The sequence below is a fragment of the Canis lupus genome, chromosome 9 (genome assembly GCF_003254725.2).
Source record: "Canis lupus dingo isolate Sandy chromosome 9, ASM325472v2, whole genome shotgun sequence".
Taxonomy (NCBI): Eukaryota; Metazoa; Chordata; class Mammalia; order Carnivora; family Canidae; genus Canis; species Canis lupus.
In genome coordinates, this window is record NC_064251.1 from 17,547,945 (window position 1) to 17,565,260 (window position 17,316).

General features: G+C 46.9%; 3 protein-coding genes across 9 annotated transcripts in view; all 3 read left to right on the forward strand.

The window, feature by feature from the left end:
• LOC112652888 (leucine-rich repeat-containing protein 37A-like) overlaps positions 1-17,316 on the forward strand; it is a 59,832-nt gene that overhangs the window by 5,953 nt on the left and 36,563 nt on the right. For all 7 annotated transcript variants that reach the window (XM_049114648.1, XM_035721186.2, XM_035721187.2 and 4 more), the window contains exon 2: positions 13,203-17,038. In XM_049114648.1, coding sequence (XP_048970605.1) covers positions 13,755-17,038 — 3,284 coding nt within the window. In that variant the 5' untranslated portion in view covers positions 13,203-13,754. The remainder of the gene's footprint in view (positions 1-13,202; positions 17,039-17,316) is intronic.
• LOC125755816 (GTP:AMP phosphotransferase AK3, mitochondrial-like) lies at positions 5,907-10,039 on the forward strand. The gene has a single exon (XM_049114669.1). The coding sequence runs from the start codon at positions 6,078-6,080 to the stop codon at positions 6,759-6,761; it is 684 nt and encodes a 227-aa protein (XP_048970626.1). The 5' UTR covers positions 5,907-6,077; the 3' UTR covers positions 6,762-10,039.
• LOC125755680 (leucine-rich repeat-containing protein 37A3-like) lies at positions 11,481-13,705 on the forward strand. The gene is made up of 2 exons (XM_049113767.1): positions 11,481-13,528; positions 13,666-13,705. Exons 1-2 carry the CDS (start codon positions 11,481-11,483, stop codon positions 13,703-13,705), a joined length of 2,088 nt encoding a protein of 695 aa, XP_048969724.1.

Genomic DNA, 17,316 nt, shown 5'->3' on the forward strand with positions numbered 1-17,316 from the left:
AGCATGAAAAATGAAGGTCATATTTTTAGGATAATAAAATGGGATAGATTTTGTTTTATATATATATATATATAGAGAGAGAGAGAGAGAGAGAGACAGAGAGAGAGAGACAGAGAGACAGAGAGAGACAGAGAGGCAGAGAGACAGGCAGAGGGAGAAACAGGCTCCCTGCAAGGAGCCTGATGTGGGACTCAATCGTGCACCCCAGGATCACACCCTGAGCGGAAGGCAGATGCTCAACCATTGAGCCACCCAGGTGTGCCTCCTGAAAGCATTAAGCCAAAGTATTCTATCTTTAGAGATCATTTCCCACACGGAGTTGAGAAATCTCAAAAAATGTTTAAAGATTTTATTGATTCATGAGAAACACACAGAGAGAGGCAGAGACGTAGGCAGAGGGAGAAGGGGTCTCCCCCAGGGGAGCCCGAGGTGGGACGGATCCTGGCATCCCGGGATCACGCCCTAGCCCTCGCGGAAGGAAACCCCCAACCACTGAGCCAGCCAGGCGACCGGAGAAATGCACATGTTTAAAGGTCAGTAGGTAACTACTAACGGCCTAGGACTCTACATCTTCTCTGGCAGTGCCGCTGACGCCAGTTGCTATAAAGATGACCGTACGCTGGGATCCTGGAAGCTCACCCTTTGGACTCTACCCTAAAAATTCACTCGAAGAGAAGAAGGAAGCTCTAGGACTCTGGCGCGGTGGGGCTGCGGGAGGGGAAGTAGAGTTAGAGACCCGCGCAGAGTGGGGGGCCAGGGCGGGCGGGGCGGGGCGGGGCGGGGCTCTCCCCACTCCCGCCGAGCCGGCCCCGCCCCCGGCCCCGCCTCTCTTGAAGAAGCGCGGGGGCACCTTGCGAGCAGTGACGCGAGGGTGGCGGAGTCGGTGTCTTTTGCGGTTCCCACCGAGAGGGATAAAACCTTGCTGGTGTGGGAGCTAAGTCCGGACCCTCGGCCGAGGCCTTGCCCGGGAGCCGAGCCAGGATGGAGGGGACAGGGAGAAGGCCGCCCCCTCGGTGACCGGGTGACCGGGAGCCCTGGAGACTGGCCTTACCCCTCAGCGCTTTGTAGTCTCCGCTGAGAGGCACCCTGGTTCTAGAGGGGACCTCGGCGGCCGCTCAGCCCCAAGAGACTTTTGAGGGGCAGCGCTCCACAGCCAGCGCCTGTTGCCTCCTAATGCTTTTCGAATCTTAGGGTTCCAGAGGAAAACCTGTTCGCGAAGTGACAAGTGCTTGGGTTGCCTGTGCAGAGGGTTTAGGGAATATAAGGGAACGGGCAGTTTTGGTTTCTGGGCGTGAAATTTCATGTACGTATTTGGTGCGGGACCAGCCCGCAGCGCTCTCTGGTCACAGCATTCTCCCAGTTCGGCCTCCTGTATTCGGTAGGAGTCTTCCCAAACGCGGCAGTGGCCCGCCCTGGTTTCTGTGCCATCATCAAGTTTTATTCAGCAAGGGATGCTCACAGAGCACAAAGGGCATGTCACGAGAAGCATCTGTTTCAGAATTCTCCACTGAAGGTGGGTCAAGTAGGAAATTCCTAACTCCGCTGGCACAAAGTGCCGAATTCTGTGACGACAGACTAGCATTCATAGAGCTCTCCTGACTTACAGAATGCTTTCGGGTGCATTGCTACATCGATCCTCTGGTTTCCTTGGGTGGCTGTGTCGTTTTTGTGTTTTTCTTTTACTTGTTTTCCTTTTCCTTTTTTTACACGAAGAAACTCGAACTCAGGATAGTTAAGTGGCTTACTTAGGGTTCATGACAAAAACTGGAAGCGAGAGATCAACCCCCAATTGATGTTAAATCCGGTGTCGGGGATCCCCGGGTGGCTCAGCGGTTTAGCGCCTGCCTTCAGCCCAGGGCGTGATCCTGGAGCCCCACATCGGGCTCCCTGCATGGAGCCCACTTCTCCCTCTGCTTGTGTCTCTGTTTTTCTCTCTTTCTCTCTCATGAATAAGGAAATAAAACCGTTAAAAAAATGAATCCCGTGTCATTTTATGCTGCCTCTTATTTTAGGAAATCTTCACAAGAAGAGTGTTGCTTATATTTACTATTATGTGAATTTATTTATTTTTTTAATTTCACCTATTCATTTGAAAGAGGATGAGACCATGAGAGGGAGAAGCAGACTCTCTGCTGAGGAGGGAGCCTGATGCAGGCAGGACTTGATCCCAAGAACCTGGGATCACAACCTGAGCCGAAGGCAGGTGCCCAACCATCTGAGCCATCCAGGCACCCTCTTTATTTATTTAACACAGAACCTTGGGTTATTACTCCTGCTTTCCAAAATTGTTAGCCAGTTTACTTATGTGTTCTTTAATACTTTGGCAACTACACATAGTTCCTGGTTGGGCTTTTTGTTGTTGTTTTTTGCCTTTTATAAATACAGAAAAAAAAATAATGTCTTAAACCAAATAAATCAAGGAAAGGTCTAAGGCACCTGAGAACGTTTTTCAGTAGCATGAAGAAAATTGGTTGGCAAGCTTATCCAAGGTGACAGCTATCTCTCCTACTCGGAGGCTCAGGGCCCTTCTGAAGCTTCCTTGTTGTCCAGAACAGCTCCACTATGCCTCACTATTAGCCTCCCCTGCAGCACCCAACATTTAAAAGTTTGTCTTCATTTCTCCTTCCCAGCAGGCAGCTTCAGCTAGAGAAAGTAATTTCATTTTCTTATCACTCATTCTTTCATTCATTCGCTCAATCAACAACAGAATGTACTTGGTTCTAGGAATGAGAAAAGAATAAGATATGTTTCCTTCAAGCACTAAAGGAGCTTATAAACTAGTGATAGAGAAGGATGGAGGAACAAACAGTGAAGAATTAATAGGGCAGCCCTGGTGGCTTAGTGGTTTAGCGCCGCCCACGTGAAGCTCCCTGCATGGAGCCTGCTTCTCTCTCTGTCTCTCTCTGGTGTCTCTGTCTCTCTCTGTTTCTCTAATAAATAAATAAATAATCTTTTTTAAAAATAAGAATTAATAGTGCTGGGACACCTAGATGGCTCAGTGGTTGTGCTCAGGGCGTGATCCTGTGGTTGTGGGATCCAGTGCTGCATCTGGCTCCCCAAGGGAGCCTGCTTCTCCCTCTGCTTATGTCTCTACCTTTCTCTGTGTGTCTCTCATGAATAAATAAATCTTTAAAAAATTTAAAAAAGAACAATAGTGCTATGACTTTATTTGCAAAATTTAAATATTTATGAATATGTTAATATACTACATCCTGCCTAAAGTTGACATAGGCATTTAAGACTAAACTAGTGGATGTAAGAAATTCACCACAGAATGTAAGTCATTTAGAGTTAACACTGGAGGCATTGGCCTTCTCAAAGGAGCTATTTAATGCAAATAACCTCTAATTGTTTCGTTGCTTATAAAATTTATAGAAGTATGTATATTCCTTGTTCTAACAGGTTAGTAACTTGGGGAGAAGAGTGTTGTAGATTAAGGTCCTTTGTCCGTGTTAGGTCCATCTTGTCTGCTCTTCAGGTTGTGTTCTCAGACAGGAGCTACAGGATGGGACAACAAAAACAATTTACTTCCTTTGCTCACCTACAACCCTGTCATTTGCTTCTGGAGGGCTTCCTTGCTTTCATCATCACTCTCACCACTAGAGGTGAAGGAAATCTTCCAATTAATCAGAGGCCCTAGAAATGATGCAGAACAGTACTGTAGCTTAACAATGATAAATAACATTCATTTAGGGCTTACTATGAGCTCATTGCTTACAATGTTGTTCCCTATTTAATCTTCACAATCAGTTCATGAAATAGGTATTGATAACTCTCGGGTGTATCCAAAACTAGCCTATGTGGCAGGTTGTGATATTTTTCGGTCTCTCTCTCATGTCTTTAGGTTCATCTTGGCACCAAACATAAAGCGGTTCAACATCAGGCCCTTGCCCTAAATAGCTCCCAATGCCAAGAATTGGCAAATTATTATTTTGGTTTCAATGGATGGTCAAAAAGGATCATCAAGGCAAACTTTATAGATTTTCTTTGACTAATCAGACTCACTTCAACATCGAAATTTTGGACATTAGAGAAGAGAGAACTGGAAGTGGGGAGATGTGAGTCCTCTAAGTGGAAGGACCTCAACATTGGCCTGCCACCTAAAATTAATAATACTCTCAATGATTTGGGTGGTGATGTCCATAATTTTCACCAATATTTGTAGGGTGTAGAATAAAAAACAATTGTCTATATCTATAGTTCATTTGCAAGTCTTACTTGATTTTGAAGCTATAGGATACTTCAACTGTTAGCTAGGTTTGCTGGAGTTTAGTTTTTAAAGACTAAGAAATCCGGGCAGCCCTGGTGGTTTGCGGTTTGGCGCCACCTTCTGCCCAGAGCCTGATCCTGGAGACCTGAGATCCAGTCCCAGGTCGGGCTCCCTGAATGGCGCCTGCTTCTCCCTCTACCTGTGTCGCTGCCTCTCTCTCTCTCTCTCTCTCTCTCTATCTCTCATGAGTGAATAAATAAAATCTTTAAAAAAAAACCTAAGAAATCTTAGCTAAGTATTAGAAGCTTTGTTTGTTTGTAAGAGTTGACCCTGTCCCTGGATTGGTCACAGGTTTCCAGCTTGGGCAGCTCTTCCAGTGTAGATTGACTTCTGTGGTCATCAGATGGAATCTCCATTAGCTGTCAACTCTGACAACCTTTAAGAACCAAACTAAACGTCTGGGTTGTTGGCCTCGCCCTAATATGCCAACACTCGCCCTAATATGCTGTGGTATCCATATACACATTCAAAACTCCTTCGGCTAAAAAGTCTGGTAGCTCTAGTTTGCCTTAAGGGAAATTTTATTGCCTATAAGGTACATAGGCCTGTTTCTGCCAATAAAGTGTTCAGATGCATGCCCGCCCTCTCCCCAAAGTATTGTATATTGTATCTGCAAGGAGAGGAAAACTGGACTCCAGCTGGATTGAAAGCAGCAGGGAAGGGATCATCTCAAAAGGCTTCCAGAATAGAAGAATGGTGGTTGCCAGGGGCTGGGCTGTGGGTGGGATGGGGAGTTATTGTGGAATGGATACAGAGTCTCAGTTTGGGCACATGAAAAGAAAAATGTTCTGGAAATGGTTGCACAACAATGTGAATGTACTTAATGCCACTGAACTATACCCTTAAAAATAGTTATTACGAGAGACAGGGTCACAGATTTAGAAAGATACTTAATCCAGCCTCAAGATTGGTGTTGAATTAGGTAACATCTAGAAATCTCTTGAAGGGATCCCTGGGTGGCACAGCGGTTTGGCGCCTGCCTTTGGCCCAGGGCGCGATCCTGGGGATCCGGGGTCAGGCTCCCGGTGCATGGGGCCTGCTTCTCCCTCTGCCTGTGTCTCTGCCTCTCTCTCTCTCACTGTGTGCCTATCATAAATAAATAAAAAAATTTTTTAAAAATAAATCTCTTGAAGATACGTACATTTATGTCTGTATCTGCATATCTATCTGTATCTTTGTAGGTAGATAGATTATAGGTAAATAGAGACATGTTTTGGTGGGGGGGAAGATATGCTTTGGGGAGGGGATCTGGACAAACTGCTTTTAAATGTATTCTGGAAAAAAAATCTAAGGATATACAGGAATCTTTAGTAAAAAAAAAAGGGGGGGGTAATGAGACAGAATAGAGATATCAGATATTAAAGCATACTGTGCAGCATAATGATTTTTTAAGTGTGATTGGTTTATCAGTAAATGAGATGGATTTGTGGGTGGCTAGATGCGTCCAACATTGGACCTTTGATTTTGGCTTAGGTCATGATCTCAGGGTCCTAGATCCAGCCCTGAATGCGGGTTCCACACCTAGCAGGGAATCTGCTCTGGATTCTCTCCCTCTCCTTCTGCCCCTCCCCCTACCAGTGCCCTCACATACATTCTCTCTCTCTCTCTCTCTCTCTCTCTCTCTCTCTCTCTCTCTCTCTCTCTCTCTCTCTCAAATCTTTTTAAAAACTGAGATAGAGACTTCCGGGAGCGCCCGGGCGCCGCGCCCGCCCCCTGCGCGCAGCGCTGTCCGCCCGCCGCCCCGCACGGCGCAGCCCCGCGAGCGCGCAGCCAGGCCGGAGCCCCCGCGCCCCGGCTCCCGGCGGCCATGGGGGCGTCCGCGCGGCTGCTGCGCGCCGTGATCATGGGGGCGCCGGGCTCCGGCAAGGGCACCGTGTCGTCGCGCATCACCAAGCACTTCGCGCTGAAGCACCTCTCCAGCGGGGACCTGCTCCGGGACAACATGCTTCGGGGCACAGAAATTGGTGTGTTAGCCAAGACTTTCATTGACCAAGGGAAGCTCATCCCGGATGGTGTCATGACTCGGCTGGCCCTTCATGAGCTGAAAAACCTCACCCAATATAGCTGGCTATTGGATGGTTTTCCAAGGACACTTCCACAGGCAGAAGCCCTGGACGGAGCTTATCAGATAGACACAGTGATTAATCTGAACGTGCCCTTTGAAGTCATTAAGCAGCGTCTCACCGCGCGCTGGATTCATCCGGCCAGCGGCCGAGTCTACAACATCGAATTCAACCCTCCCAAAGCCGTGGGCATTGATGACCTGACAGGGGAGCCTCTCATTCAGCGGGATGATGACAAGCCAGAGACGGTTGTCAAGAGACTCAAGGCTTATGAAGTCCAAACACAGCCGGTCCTGGAATATTACCGGAAAAAGGGAGTATTGGAAACCTTCTCTGGAACAGAAACCAACAAGATCTGGCCCCATGTGTATGCTTTCCTACAAACAAAAGTTCCACAAATAAACCAGAAAGCATCGGTTACTCCATGAGGCAAAGTGTACATCACCAGTAAGATGAGCAGAGACTCCTCGCCTGTGCATTTAGAAGCTCCGTGTTCTGAGACTGGCATGTATGAATTCTTTGAAAATTATATTAGTTTCACTTCTACTGATTTCATTCTGGAAATTAAGAATGGGCCAAATGAGTCCGATACTAAGATTCATCTTTTTGTCTACCCAGGGTATCTTCTATGGGTATGTAATTTAAAAACATCAGATGTCCTAATTAAAAGAGCAATTGGTAGTAATATTAACTTTTGTTCAGAAGACTTAAGTGGTTGATAAAAAATTTTCTTATTCTTTGGAGAAGCTAAAAACATTTCCATGTCACTCGGTAAAGTAGCTCATCAGAGAAATGTGTTGTAGACTGATGCCAAAACCCAGCATCGTTAGCACTGTGGTACATGGTTTTGTGAAACACTATCAAATTCTAGAAAACAAGCAACCAGATATGCAGATTAGTTTCAGGATGCAAATTCACTGTTGCCTTTACAGTAAGAAACTTAAAAACTTAACCGTATATACTGTATTTATTATGTCATAAACAAACTTTCAGTTTATTCAGAATTTTCAGTCTGCTATAAAATTGTGTTAAATTAGCATATAGGAAAATATTACTTTCCTGTGACAGGTTTTGAGAACATGTGTATTGAAAAAAATGATTTATTAGAAATTGACATTGGAAGTTCTTACAAAAGCAGTGAGGTTGAATTATCAACAGAAAATGTAATTAGTCTTGTGTTTTCAGATTATTGCTCAGGTTAGAAGTATAAGTATGTGCTTTAGGATCTACTTGCCAGTTTCTCTTTTTGATCACTATGTAAAATCTGCTGTGATGAGTGACAAAATACAAGAAGAAAAGCAAACCCATGGCCCTACATAAAAGCAAGCATACTGGGTCCTCAGGAAGTAGAAATAGATCAGCTATGCCTGGGGAGAATTTCCCTGACATGCTTAACAATCATAATTAGTAAACAATCAATTAGTAAACTAATCAAATTAGTAGCAATTAAAAGGATTTACATGAGAGGTTAAAAAGGACCAGGAAGGTAACTGAGTTTGTTGAAGGACTTTATTCCTAGTGAAAGCAGCGGGCAGCTGCTGGCTTTCCCTGCCACCGTCAGCAGGGCAAGAACTCCACCTGTGTGTGTAGCCTGAGTAAGTAGCCCTTTAAAAGCGAAGAGAATTTGATTTCTTCGTAGGGCAACAAGGATGCGTGCTTATGTCCTGTGGCCTGGCAGGAAGAGTGGGGCGATGAGAGGTGGATGAAAAAATCAGCTACATCTTCAGTGGGATATTTACTCTTACTTGGTGCTAAATCAGATGCAACGAGTCCTGGTACAACCTGTTATGAACTGCCTTTGAACACCGGCCTGTTATCCCAGGCACTCAAAATATAAATGCCAGCAAGTGGTTCTTCGTGTATTTTTGTGGGAAAAAACTTTTCTTTTGATTTTTAAAAATTCAATGTTGATCTTTCAGAATGGACCAAGGCTTTTTTTAAAAAGGATTGCAGGACACATTTAATTCTTTACAAAACTTTCTGTAATGCCTTATTTGAATGTATTATGTGCTTTCTAAAACTGTGGTGAACTACTAAGCTTATGAATATTACTGGCTTTCCTGGCATACATGACTCTTAATGTACTACAATAAAATTAAATTCTAGAACAAAAAAAAAAAAAAAAAAAACTGAGATAGAGGGATCCCTGGGTGGCGCAGCGGTTTGGCGCCTGCCTTTGGCCCGGGGCGCGATCCTGGAGACCTGGGATCGAATCCCACGTCGGGCTCCCGGCGCATGGAGCCTGCTTCTCCCTCTGCCTGTGTCTCTGTCTCTCTCTCTCTCTGTGTGTGTGACTATCATAAATAAATAAAAATTAAAAAAAAACACTGAGATAGAGGAGTGCCTTGGTGGCTCAGTGAGTTAAGTGTCTGCCTTTAGTTCAGGTCATGATCCCAGGGTCCTGGGATCAAGCCCCACAGTCAGACTCCCTTGTTCAGTGGGGAGTCTGCTTTTATCTCTCCCTCTACCCCTCCCCCTGCTTATGTGCTCACACTCTCTCTCTCCTTCCCTTTCTCTCTCTCTCTCAAATAAAGTCTTTAAAAAAATAGTTATGATAAAAACAGAAGTGTGAGATGAGAAAACTTCTAGGAAAATGCTTTATTTTCTGCTTTTAAATTTCAAAAGAATATCTAATGATGGGTTCTATTATTGTATACAGCAATCTCATTTTTATTTTTTTTATTGGAGTTCAGTTTGCTAACATATAGCATAACACCCAGTACAGCACATTTTAGAACAAGAAAAACTCTGAATTGATCCTCGTTAACTTTATTACAGAAAGTGGTAAAATAGCTGTGGAATACAGACAGTGTGAAGAGATTACAGATGCCAGAACCCAAGAGGAGCTACATGATTTAATTCAAGCACCTGGTTATTAAAGCTCAAGGGTTCCACAGCTATACTATACTATACTATAACCATAATTTAAAGCAACTGACAGGATTTGGAAGACTATAGTTAGCTCTGTCATCTTTTGGGAAATGTGAAACTCTGAAACTGCTTTTGAGTGCAGGGAATTTCTGGGGCTTTTCTTGAAGTCTTGGCCCTTGGCTCTGACCCCTTATTTGAAATTTGGAGAGCCAATTGCATCAGAGTGCTCCTATAGTTGTGGACATAGAAGAGGACACAGCCTTTTAGCGCTCCCCTCAAACAGAATCTCAGGGACTTGGGAACAGAGTAACTATGGCCTTAAGTGAGATGATGCTACAGCATTTGAAAACCTTTATGTGCATTGGGACACCTGAGTGACTCAGTGGTTGAGCATCTGCCTTGGGTTTGGGGCCTGATCCCAGGGTCCTGAGATGGAGTCCCACATCAGGCTCCCCTCAGGGCTCTGTGTGGCTCTCATGAATAAATAAAATATTTTTTTAATTGTCTTTCAAATAAGGTATATTACCCAGATATCAGTATCACATAGACATCTTGTATGAAATATTTTGTTGAAGAACTTTTCTGTAACCCTAACCCTGAATTAGGGATTAAGTTGACAAAGTAATTTCTAAAATAAAATGCCAATGTTCTATATATTGAATGTTAAAAAAAAATAAATAATAGGAGCAAAGAATGTGTTTCATGTCATTAAGAACTTAATTTGGGGCTAGAATTCTGATTATTTAACTAACTCCGAAGTTGCAACATTTGTTTTGAAGGGAAGAGAGTAGAGAATGAAAAGATGGTTACTTTCTGAAAAAGCATTTGAAGTTTTGTCTGTGCAAAAATTCTTCTAATTCAATTTAAATCAAGCCAGTCAAGGAAATTTCAGACTTATCCAAGTTTACACTTTAAGAAGTCTAGCTTCCTGTGAAATGTGAGAGAAAGAGATTCAGTATTGATGCTATAGATTTCAGAAACCTGACTCTAACAACAGATCCATTCCTAAATAAGACCAGTTATGGAATTAGTTCCATTTAAAAACCATAGTATGTGCTAGACACTGGGAATAGGATAAAATCCGTTCTCTCCAACAGCCCTGGCGGCGCAGCGGGTTAGTGCGGCCTGCAGCCCAGGGTGTGATCCTGGAGACCCGGATCGAGTTCCGCGTCGGGCTCCCTGCATGGAGCCTGCTTCTTCCTCAGCCTGTGTCTCTGCCTCTGTCTCTCTGAATAAATAAATCCTTGAAAGCAAAGCAAAACAAAAACCTACGTTCTCCAGAGCTTGTGCCAGCCCATAAACACGGACTAAAATGAAAGAGATTATAGAAAGGACAGTGAAGGAAGTAAACGGGGCGCTAGTTACAGTATTTCCAGAAAGTTTAACATGCTGACCTCAACATTTTAAGTGCCTTCTCCATGCGTGCACACAGGGTAGACCTCAAGGTTACTTGTTCTAGATTGACAGGTGTGTTGAGTGTAGGTGGGACGCGGAAGTTTTCCATCCTAATGTAAACGGAGGGCTAGTCCCTTGGTTTCAGACTCTCACTCCCAGAATGAATTGCTCACCTCTCCCCTCCCCCCATGCCCCCAAGCCCCTCCCACAGGAGTTTGGAGCCATCGCTGATTCAGTGGTAGGTAGCCTCCTCCTAACACAGTAGTGAATTAAAACTCAGACATGCGTATTGAGAACTTAGAGGAGTCTACGGCCATACCACCCTGAACGCGCCCGATCTCGTCTGATCTCGGAAGCTAAGCAGGGTCGGGCCTGGTTAGTACTCGGATGGGAGAACTTAGAGGAAATGGCAACATTCAGAGTAACCGTGAAGTGTGCTCCCCTCCCCACTGTCCCTGTGCTTATTCTTCAGGTCAGCCTCTTTTCTTAGAAGCAGTACAGCCAGGGGGAGGAGGAATGTGTCTCGGATTTAAGCTTTGAAGAGGACAAGTTCGATCCGCCAGAAGTGGACTAGCATTTTGAATCTCCCGGGACGCCAGGTCTTCTGCTTCCTGGGGAAACTGCTCCACACCCCGACCCTACACCTCAGAGCGGCTGGAGTCTGGGTCCTTGCAGACTCCAGCAGCCCAAATCCTTCCCTGTAGCTCGGCGGGAGGTAGTGGTGGCCTTTGCAGGGGAAGGGAGGCTTGGCCTGGGGATTCTGGGGAAGAGGCTTGAACCAGGGGCTTCGGAGCCCAGCCGCACCCCAGCTGTGCCAAGCTCACAAAGGTGGTAAATAAAGGGTGGGACGCAGGCGGGGGAGGGGCGCGCAGTTGCTAACAATGGGGGCGTCACCGGGCTCCCTGAACATTTCGGTTTCTCTGGCGAGACCGAGCGCCCCACTGGCTTGGGTCTCTGCTCCGCAGAGTATCATGTCCAGGCTTTGCCTCTCCCTTTTTTTTATTTTTACCTGGCAACCGTCGTGGTTGTTGGGCCAGGCAGCTCCGCTTCCCGCGTGGGCCCGTCGGACCTCCGGCCCTCGGAGATCCCCGGAACCCCCGGAACCCCCGGAACCCTGGTCTTCGCACTCTTCTGAACTCCTGCATGAATCGCTCCAGGCACTTACCCACCCCGCAGAGGCGGGGGGGGGCTTTAATAACTTGAGGTCCTCTGCTCCAGCCCAGATATCGGCCCCGCCTAAGCAGTTGACTGAGACTTTGGTTCCATTCCTGGACACGGATTCAAATGGTGAGCTGCCCCCAGAGACAGATCAGTATCTGAATGACAAGCCAACCCTGCACGAAAGGCTCTTACAAGTGGTTCCAGCGTTGGGTGATGAGAATCAGGCCATAGTTCTACCTCCTCCACTCAAAAGTAAGATGAAAACTGGAGATGAGCCAGAAGATCACCAGTCATTGGAAATACTTGCTCCACCTCTGGACAGTCAGGGTTTAAACCAAAGAAAGTTTTTTGTTTCATCCCCAAACCTGGACAAAGATCTAGTTCAGCATCGAAGGCTTGCCAAAGTTGTTATTGGAACTCCAAACCAATTTGCAAATAAAGAGCTCCTAGAACAACTGCAGGACGATTATTCAGATTCTGGTATGGATATCATATACCCTGAGGAAAACCGACCAATGGATTTCCCAGGGGGACCAGATCAACCCCCAGAGCTCCCTGAGGAGCTTGAAATTTCTTCACTCCTGCAGGAGACCCCTGCAGGACCTCTCCAGTCCACTGTAGAGGAACCTGAACCTTTTGTGCCTGGAGTGGAGGCCCAGGCCAAGCATCCAGAGTCCCCTGAAGAGACAGAAACACCTCCACTTCTTCAGGACGCTCTATCTCAGCCTCCAGAGATCCTTAAGGAAGCTGGAAATTCTGTAAGCCCACAGGAGGCCCCAGCTGAACCTTCAAGTACCCCTGAAGTCCAACAGGAAGCCTCAGCTCAACCTACAGAGGCACCTGAGGAAGTAGAACCTTGGACCCCTCAGGAGGCCCCAGCTCAGCCACCAGAGGAGAAGGTACCACCTCAGGAGGTAAATGTGCCATCTCTGAGTCAGAATGAAGCTCAGCGGCCAAAATTACACAATGTCACTGTTAAACCTGTAGATTTGGCACTTACTGTAACTGTGACTCAGCCTCCACAGCACCCCAAGAAGGCTGAGCCTGCAATCCTGCAAGAACAACCAGCTCAGCCACCAGAGCTGTCTTTGGGGGAGGTGGAACCTATTCCAACCCAGCAGGAGCACCCAGCTCAACCTCTAGAGCATCATGAGGTGAAAGTTGCACCTCCAGGTCACCATCAGGTTCAACAGTTAAACCTGCCCAATATCACTGTTAAACTTGCAGGCGTGCAGGTTACTGTAACACCAGAACCCACTACAGAGGTGGGACCTTTGCCAGTTCAACGTGAGTCTGTCACTCAGCCCTCTGTGCCCCTTAATGTGGAACCTTTTGCAACCCAGCATGAAGCCCCAACTCTGCCTCCACAGTCCCCTGAGGAGAATGAACATTTGCCATTTCAACAGGAGACTCCAACTGAGTCCCCAGAATCTCCCACACAGGAGAAACCTCCAACACAGCAGGAGACCCCTGTTCAGACCGCTGGAGAGGTTAAACCTTCCACAACCCAGCAGGACACCCTGGCTCAGGATTCACAGGCTCCTGAGGAGGGTGAATCACCTTCAACCCAGGAGGAGGCCCTGGCTCAACTTCCAGGGACTCAGGAAGAGAAGGAACCTTCTCCACCCCAGCAGGAGGCCCCTGCTGAGCTTCCACAAATCCCTGAGGAGGGTGAACCTTCCTCAATACAGGAGGAGAGCCAGGATCATCATGCACAGACTCCTGAGAAAGCTAAACCTTCTTCAACCCAGCAGGAGGCCCCAACCCAGTATCCACAGGCCTCTGAGGAGGGAGAACCATCTCCAGCTCAGGAAGAGGCTCCCACTCAATTTCCACAAATTCATGTGAAGAGTGGGTTTCCAGAACAACATCCAGCCCCTGCTGAAAATGTTGAACCTTATCCAGATCAGCAGGGAGTACCAACACAGACTGGAGATCTTCCTGAAGAAACTGAACTTTCTCCAAGCCAGCAGTGGAGCTCATCTCTGCCTCAGATGCCTGTCGTAGGTGTAGAACCTTCTCCAGTCCAGCCTGAGCACCAGGCTCAGCCTCCAGAGTCCTCTACAGATATTGTAGCTCAGCCTCCAGTACATCATGAGGTGACATCCTCACGTCTAGGTCCTGGTGAAGCTCAGCATCCAATGTTGCCCAATATCACAGCAAAACCTGTAGATCTGGAGGTTTTCATAACTCCAGTGCCCACTAAGTTTGAACATGCTCCAGGGCAGCAGGAGGCCTCTGCTCAAGCTCCAGTTCCCCCTGAGCAGGTTGAATTTTCTCCAGCCCAGTCCGAGCTTCTTTTCGAGTCTCCAGAGACCCTTGAAGATGAATTTCCTCCAGGCCAACAAGAACTCATAGTAAAGACTCCAGACCCTCCTAAGGAGATGGAACCTACTTCAGCCCAACAGGAGGCCCCAGCTGAGCCATCAGAGCCCCATAAGGAGATTGAACCATCTTCAAATGAGTACACAGTCTCAGCTCATTCTCCAGGGCCCACTGAAGACGTCAAGCCTCCAACCCAACCAGAGGTTCCAGCTCAGCCTCCTGTTCCCCAGCAGGTCCCAGCTATATCTCCTGAGCCCCGACAGGAGGTAGAGCCTTCTGCCACACAACAGGAATCCCCAGCCCAGTCTTTAGAACTTGCTGACAAAGTGGAACCTCTTCCAGTCTCTCAAAAGACCCCTTCTCAGCTTCTACAGTTTCCTGAGAAGGTGGAATCCTCTCCAGTCCTGCAAGAAGCTCCATCTCTACCTCTAGAGCCCCTTAAGGAGGTAGAACTTTCTCCAGCCCAACAGGTGGCACAGACTCAGCCTTCAGAGCTCCCTGAGAAGCTAGAGTCATTTCCAATTCTGCAGCAGGCTTCAACTCAGTCTCCAGAGCCCCATCAAGAGTCAGAACCTTCTCCAGCTCAGCCTCCAGAGCCATCTAAGGAGGTTGAACCACAACTTCCAGTCCATAACGAGATGACAGTTCCACCTCAAGGACAAGATCAAGCTCAGCGTTCAAGCTTGCCCAGTGTCACTGCTAAACCTGTTGACTTGGAGTTTACTGTACCTCCAGAGCCTTCTACAACCCTGCAGCAGACTCTAGCTCCTCCAGAGGATCCAGAGGTGACACTTCCACATCCAGAACATGTTGAGGCTCAGAGTCCAAATTTGTCTGAAGTCACAGTTCAACCTTTAGATCTGGAGCTTACCATAACACCAGAACCCATTACAGAGGTTGAAACTTCAACGATGCAAGAGACTCCAGGTCCTCCTTTAGAGCCACCTGACGAGTCTGTAATGCAGCCTCCCATGTATCGGGAGGTGACAGTTCCAACTCCAGGTCAGGATCAAGCTCGGCATCTATTGTTACCCAATGTAACGGTTCAGCCTTTGGACTTGGAGCTTACCCTAACTCCAGAACCCACCACAAAAGTTGAACATTCTACAACCGTGAGTAAAACTACTGTTCCTCCAAAGGACATGGAAGTGACATTTGCACATCAAGAGCAGGTTCAGGCTCAGCATCCAATCTTGACTGAAGTCACAGTTCAGCCTTTGGACCTGGGGCTTACCATAACTTCAGAATTCACTAAGGAGATTGAACTTCCTCAACCTATGCAGGAGACTCCAATCCAGCTTCCAGAGCCACCTAAGGAGGTTACTGTAGCTCAATCTCCAGTATATCAGGAGGAGACCATTCCAACACCAGGTTGGGATCAAATTCAGCATCCATCATCACCCAGTGTAACAGTTCAACCTTTGGACCTGGAGCTTACTGTAAGTCCAGAACCCACTACAGAAGTTGAACATTCTACAGCCCTGAAAAAGACTATAGCTCCTCCAAAAGACGTGGAGGTGACATTTGCACATCTCGAGCAGGTTCTGTCTCGCCGTCCAAACTTGACTAAGGTCACAGTTCAACCTTTGGACCTGGAACTTACCATAACTCCAGCATCCACTACAGAGATTGAACCTTCTCCAACCATGCCTCTAGAGCTGCCTAAGGAACTTGTAGCTCAACCTTCCATATATCAAGAGGCAGCAGTTCCAACGTCAGCTCAGGATCAAGCTCAGCACCTGTGGTCACCAAATGTGACAACACAACCTTTGGCCCTAGAGCTTACCATAAGTCCAAAACCCACTACAGAGGTTGAACAGTCTACAACTCTGCATCAGACTACAGCTCCTCCAAAGGACCTTGAGGTGACATTTCCACCATCAGAGCAGGTTCAGGTTCAGCATTCAACCTTAAATAAAGTCAAAGTTAAACCTTTGGACTTGGGGCTTACCATAACTCCAGAACCTACTACAGAGACCAAACCTTCTCCAACCATGCAAGAGACCCCAACTCAGCCTCCAGAGCCACCTAAGGAGGTTGTAGTTCAATATCCATTCCATCAGGAGGGGACAGTTCCAACCCTAGGTCAGGATCAGGCTCCGTATCCAACTTTACCCAGTGTCACAGTTCATCCTGTGGACATGGGACTTACCATAACTTCAGAACCTACTACCCAGGTTGAAGGTTCTACAACCACCAAGACTACAACTCCCCCTCCAAAGGACCTTGAGATGACGCTTGCGCATCTCGAGCAGATTCAGAGGCAACATCCAAACCTGACTGAAGTCACTGTTCCACCTATGGACCTGGAAATTACTGTAACTGCAGGATCCAATATGGAAGTTGAACCTTCTCCAGCCAGGCAAGAGACCCCAACTCAGCCTCCAGAGCCACCTAAGGAGGTTAAAGTTCAATATCCATTTCATCAGGAAGTGATGAGTCCAACTCCAAGTAAGGGTGAAGTCCAGCATCCAGAATCACCCAGCATCACATTTCATAATGGGGGCTTGGGGCTTACCATTACTCCAGAACCTATTACAGAGGCTAAACATTCTGCAACCACGAAGAAGACTACAGCTCCTTCTCCAGCGGACCTTGAGGTGACACTTGCACATCGAGAGCGTGTTCAGAGTCAACAGCCAAACCTGACTAAAGTCACTGTTCCACCTATGGACTTGGAAATTACTGTAAGTCACCAACCAGAGTCATCTGAGTCGGTTCTCCCCCCAACGACTCAGCCCTCAGTGGTGCATTTTGCAAAATACTTCCCAGAAAAGGCATATACAACTTTCACTGAGCAGCCAGAACAGAGTGTTACCACAAATGTCAACATATGTGAGCTCTGTACCTGCAAAGATGAGACGCTATCGTGTACTGGTTTCAGCCCAAAGCAGAGGCTCCGCAGAGTGCCTGTGCCAGAGCCCAACACGGACAACAACACCTTCACCATCTTGTAAGAATTGCCTTTTCTCATTTGTTCCCTGCCTCCTGCTTGACACAGCAGCCTTTCTTTGAGGTCTTCCTGGGCCTTCGTCATCTCCCCAACCATGTTGACTGACTCTCTCTTTTTACCTTTTCTTTGACAACTGTCCTTATCTTCATTTTCCTGTTTGCTGTGGTTCCCACGTCTGCACTCGTTTACTTGTAATTGTCCTTATTCTTTATCCAGTTTTTTTAGCCCCATGATTTAATCGCTTAACCTCTACTCTCCCATCTTTATAGCAACATGTC

Excerpts from the sequence above, each read along its gene's own strand:
- LOC125755816 (XM_049114669.1), top strand. The coding sequence starts at position 6,078 with ATGGGGGCGTCCGCGCGGCTGCTGCGCGCCGTGATCATGGGGGCGCCG.
- LOC125755680 (XM_049113767.1), top strand. The coding sequence starts at position 11,481 with ATGGGGGCGTCACCGGGCTCCCTGAACATTTCGGTTTCTCTGGCGAGA. Across the intron at positions 13,529-13,665 it reads CAGCAGGAGGCCCCAACCCA|ATCAGCAGGGAGTACCAACA; the intron begins GTATCCACAGGC and ends AACCTTATCCAG.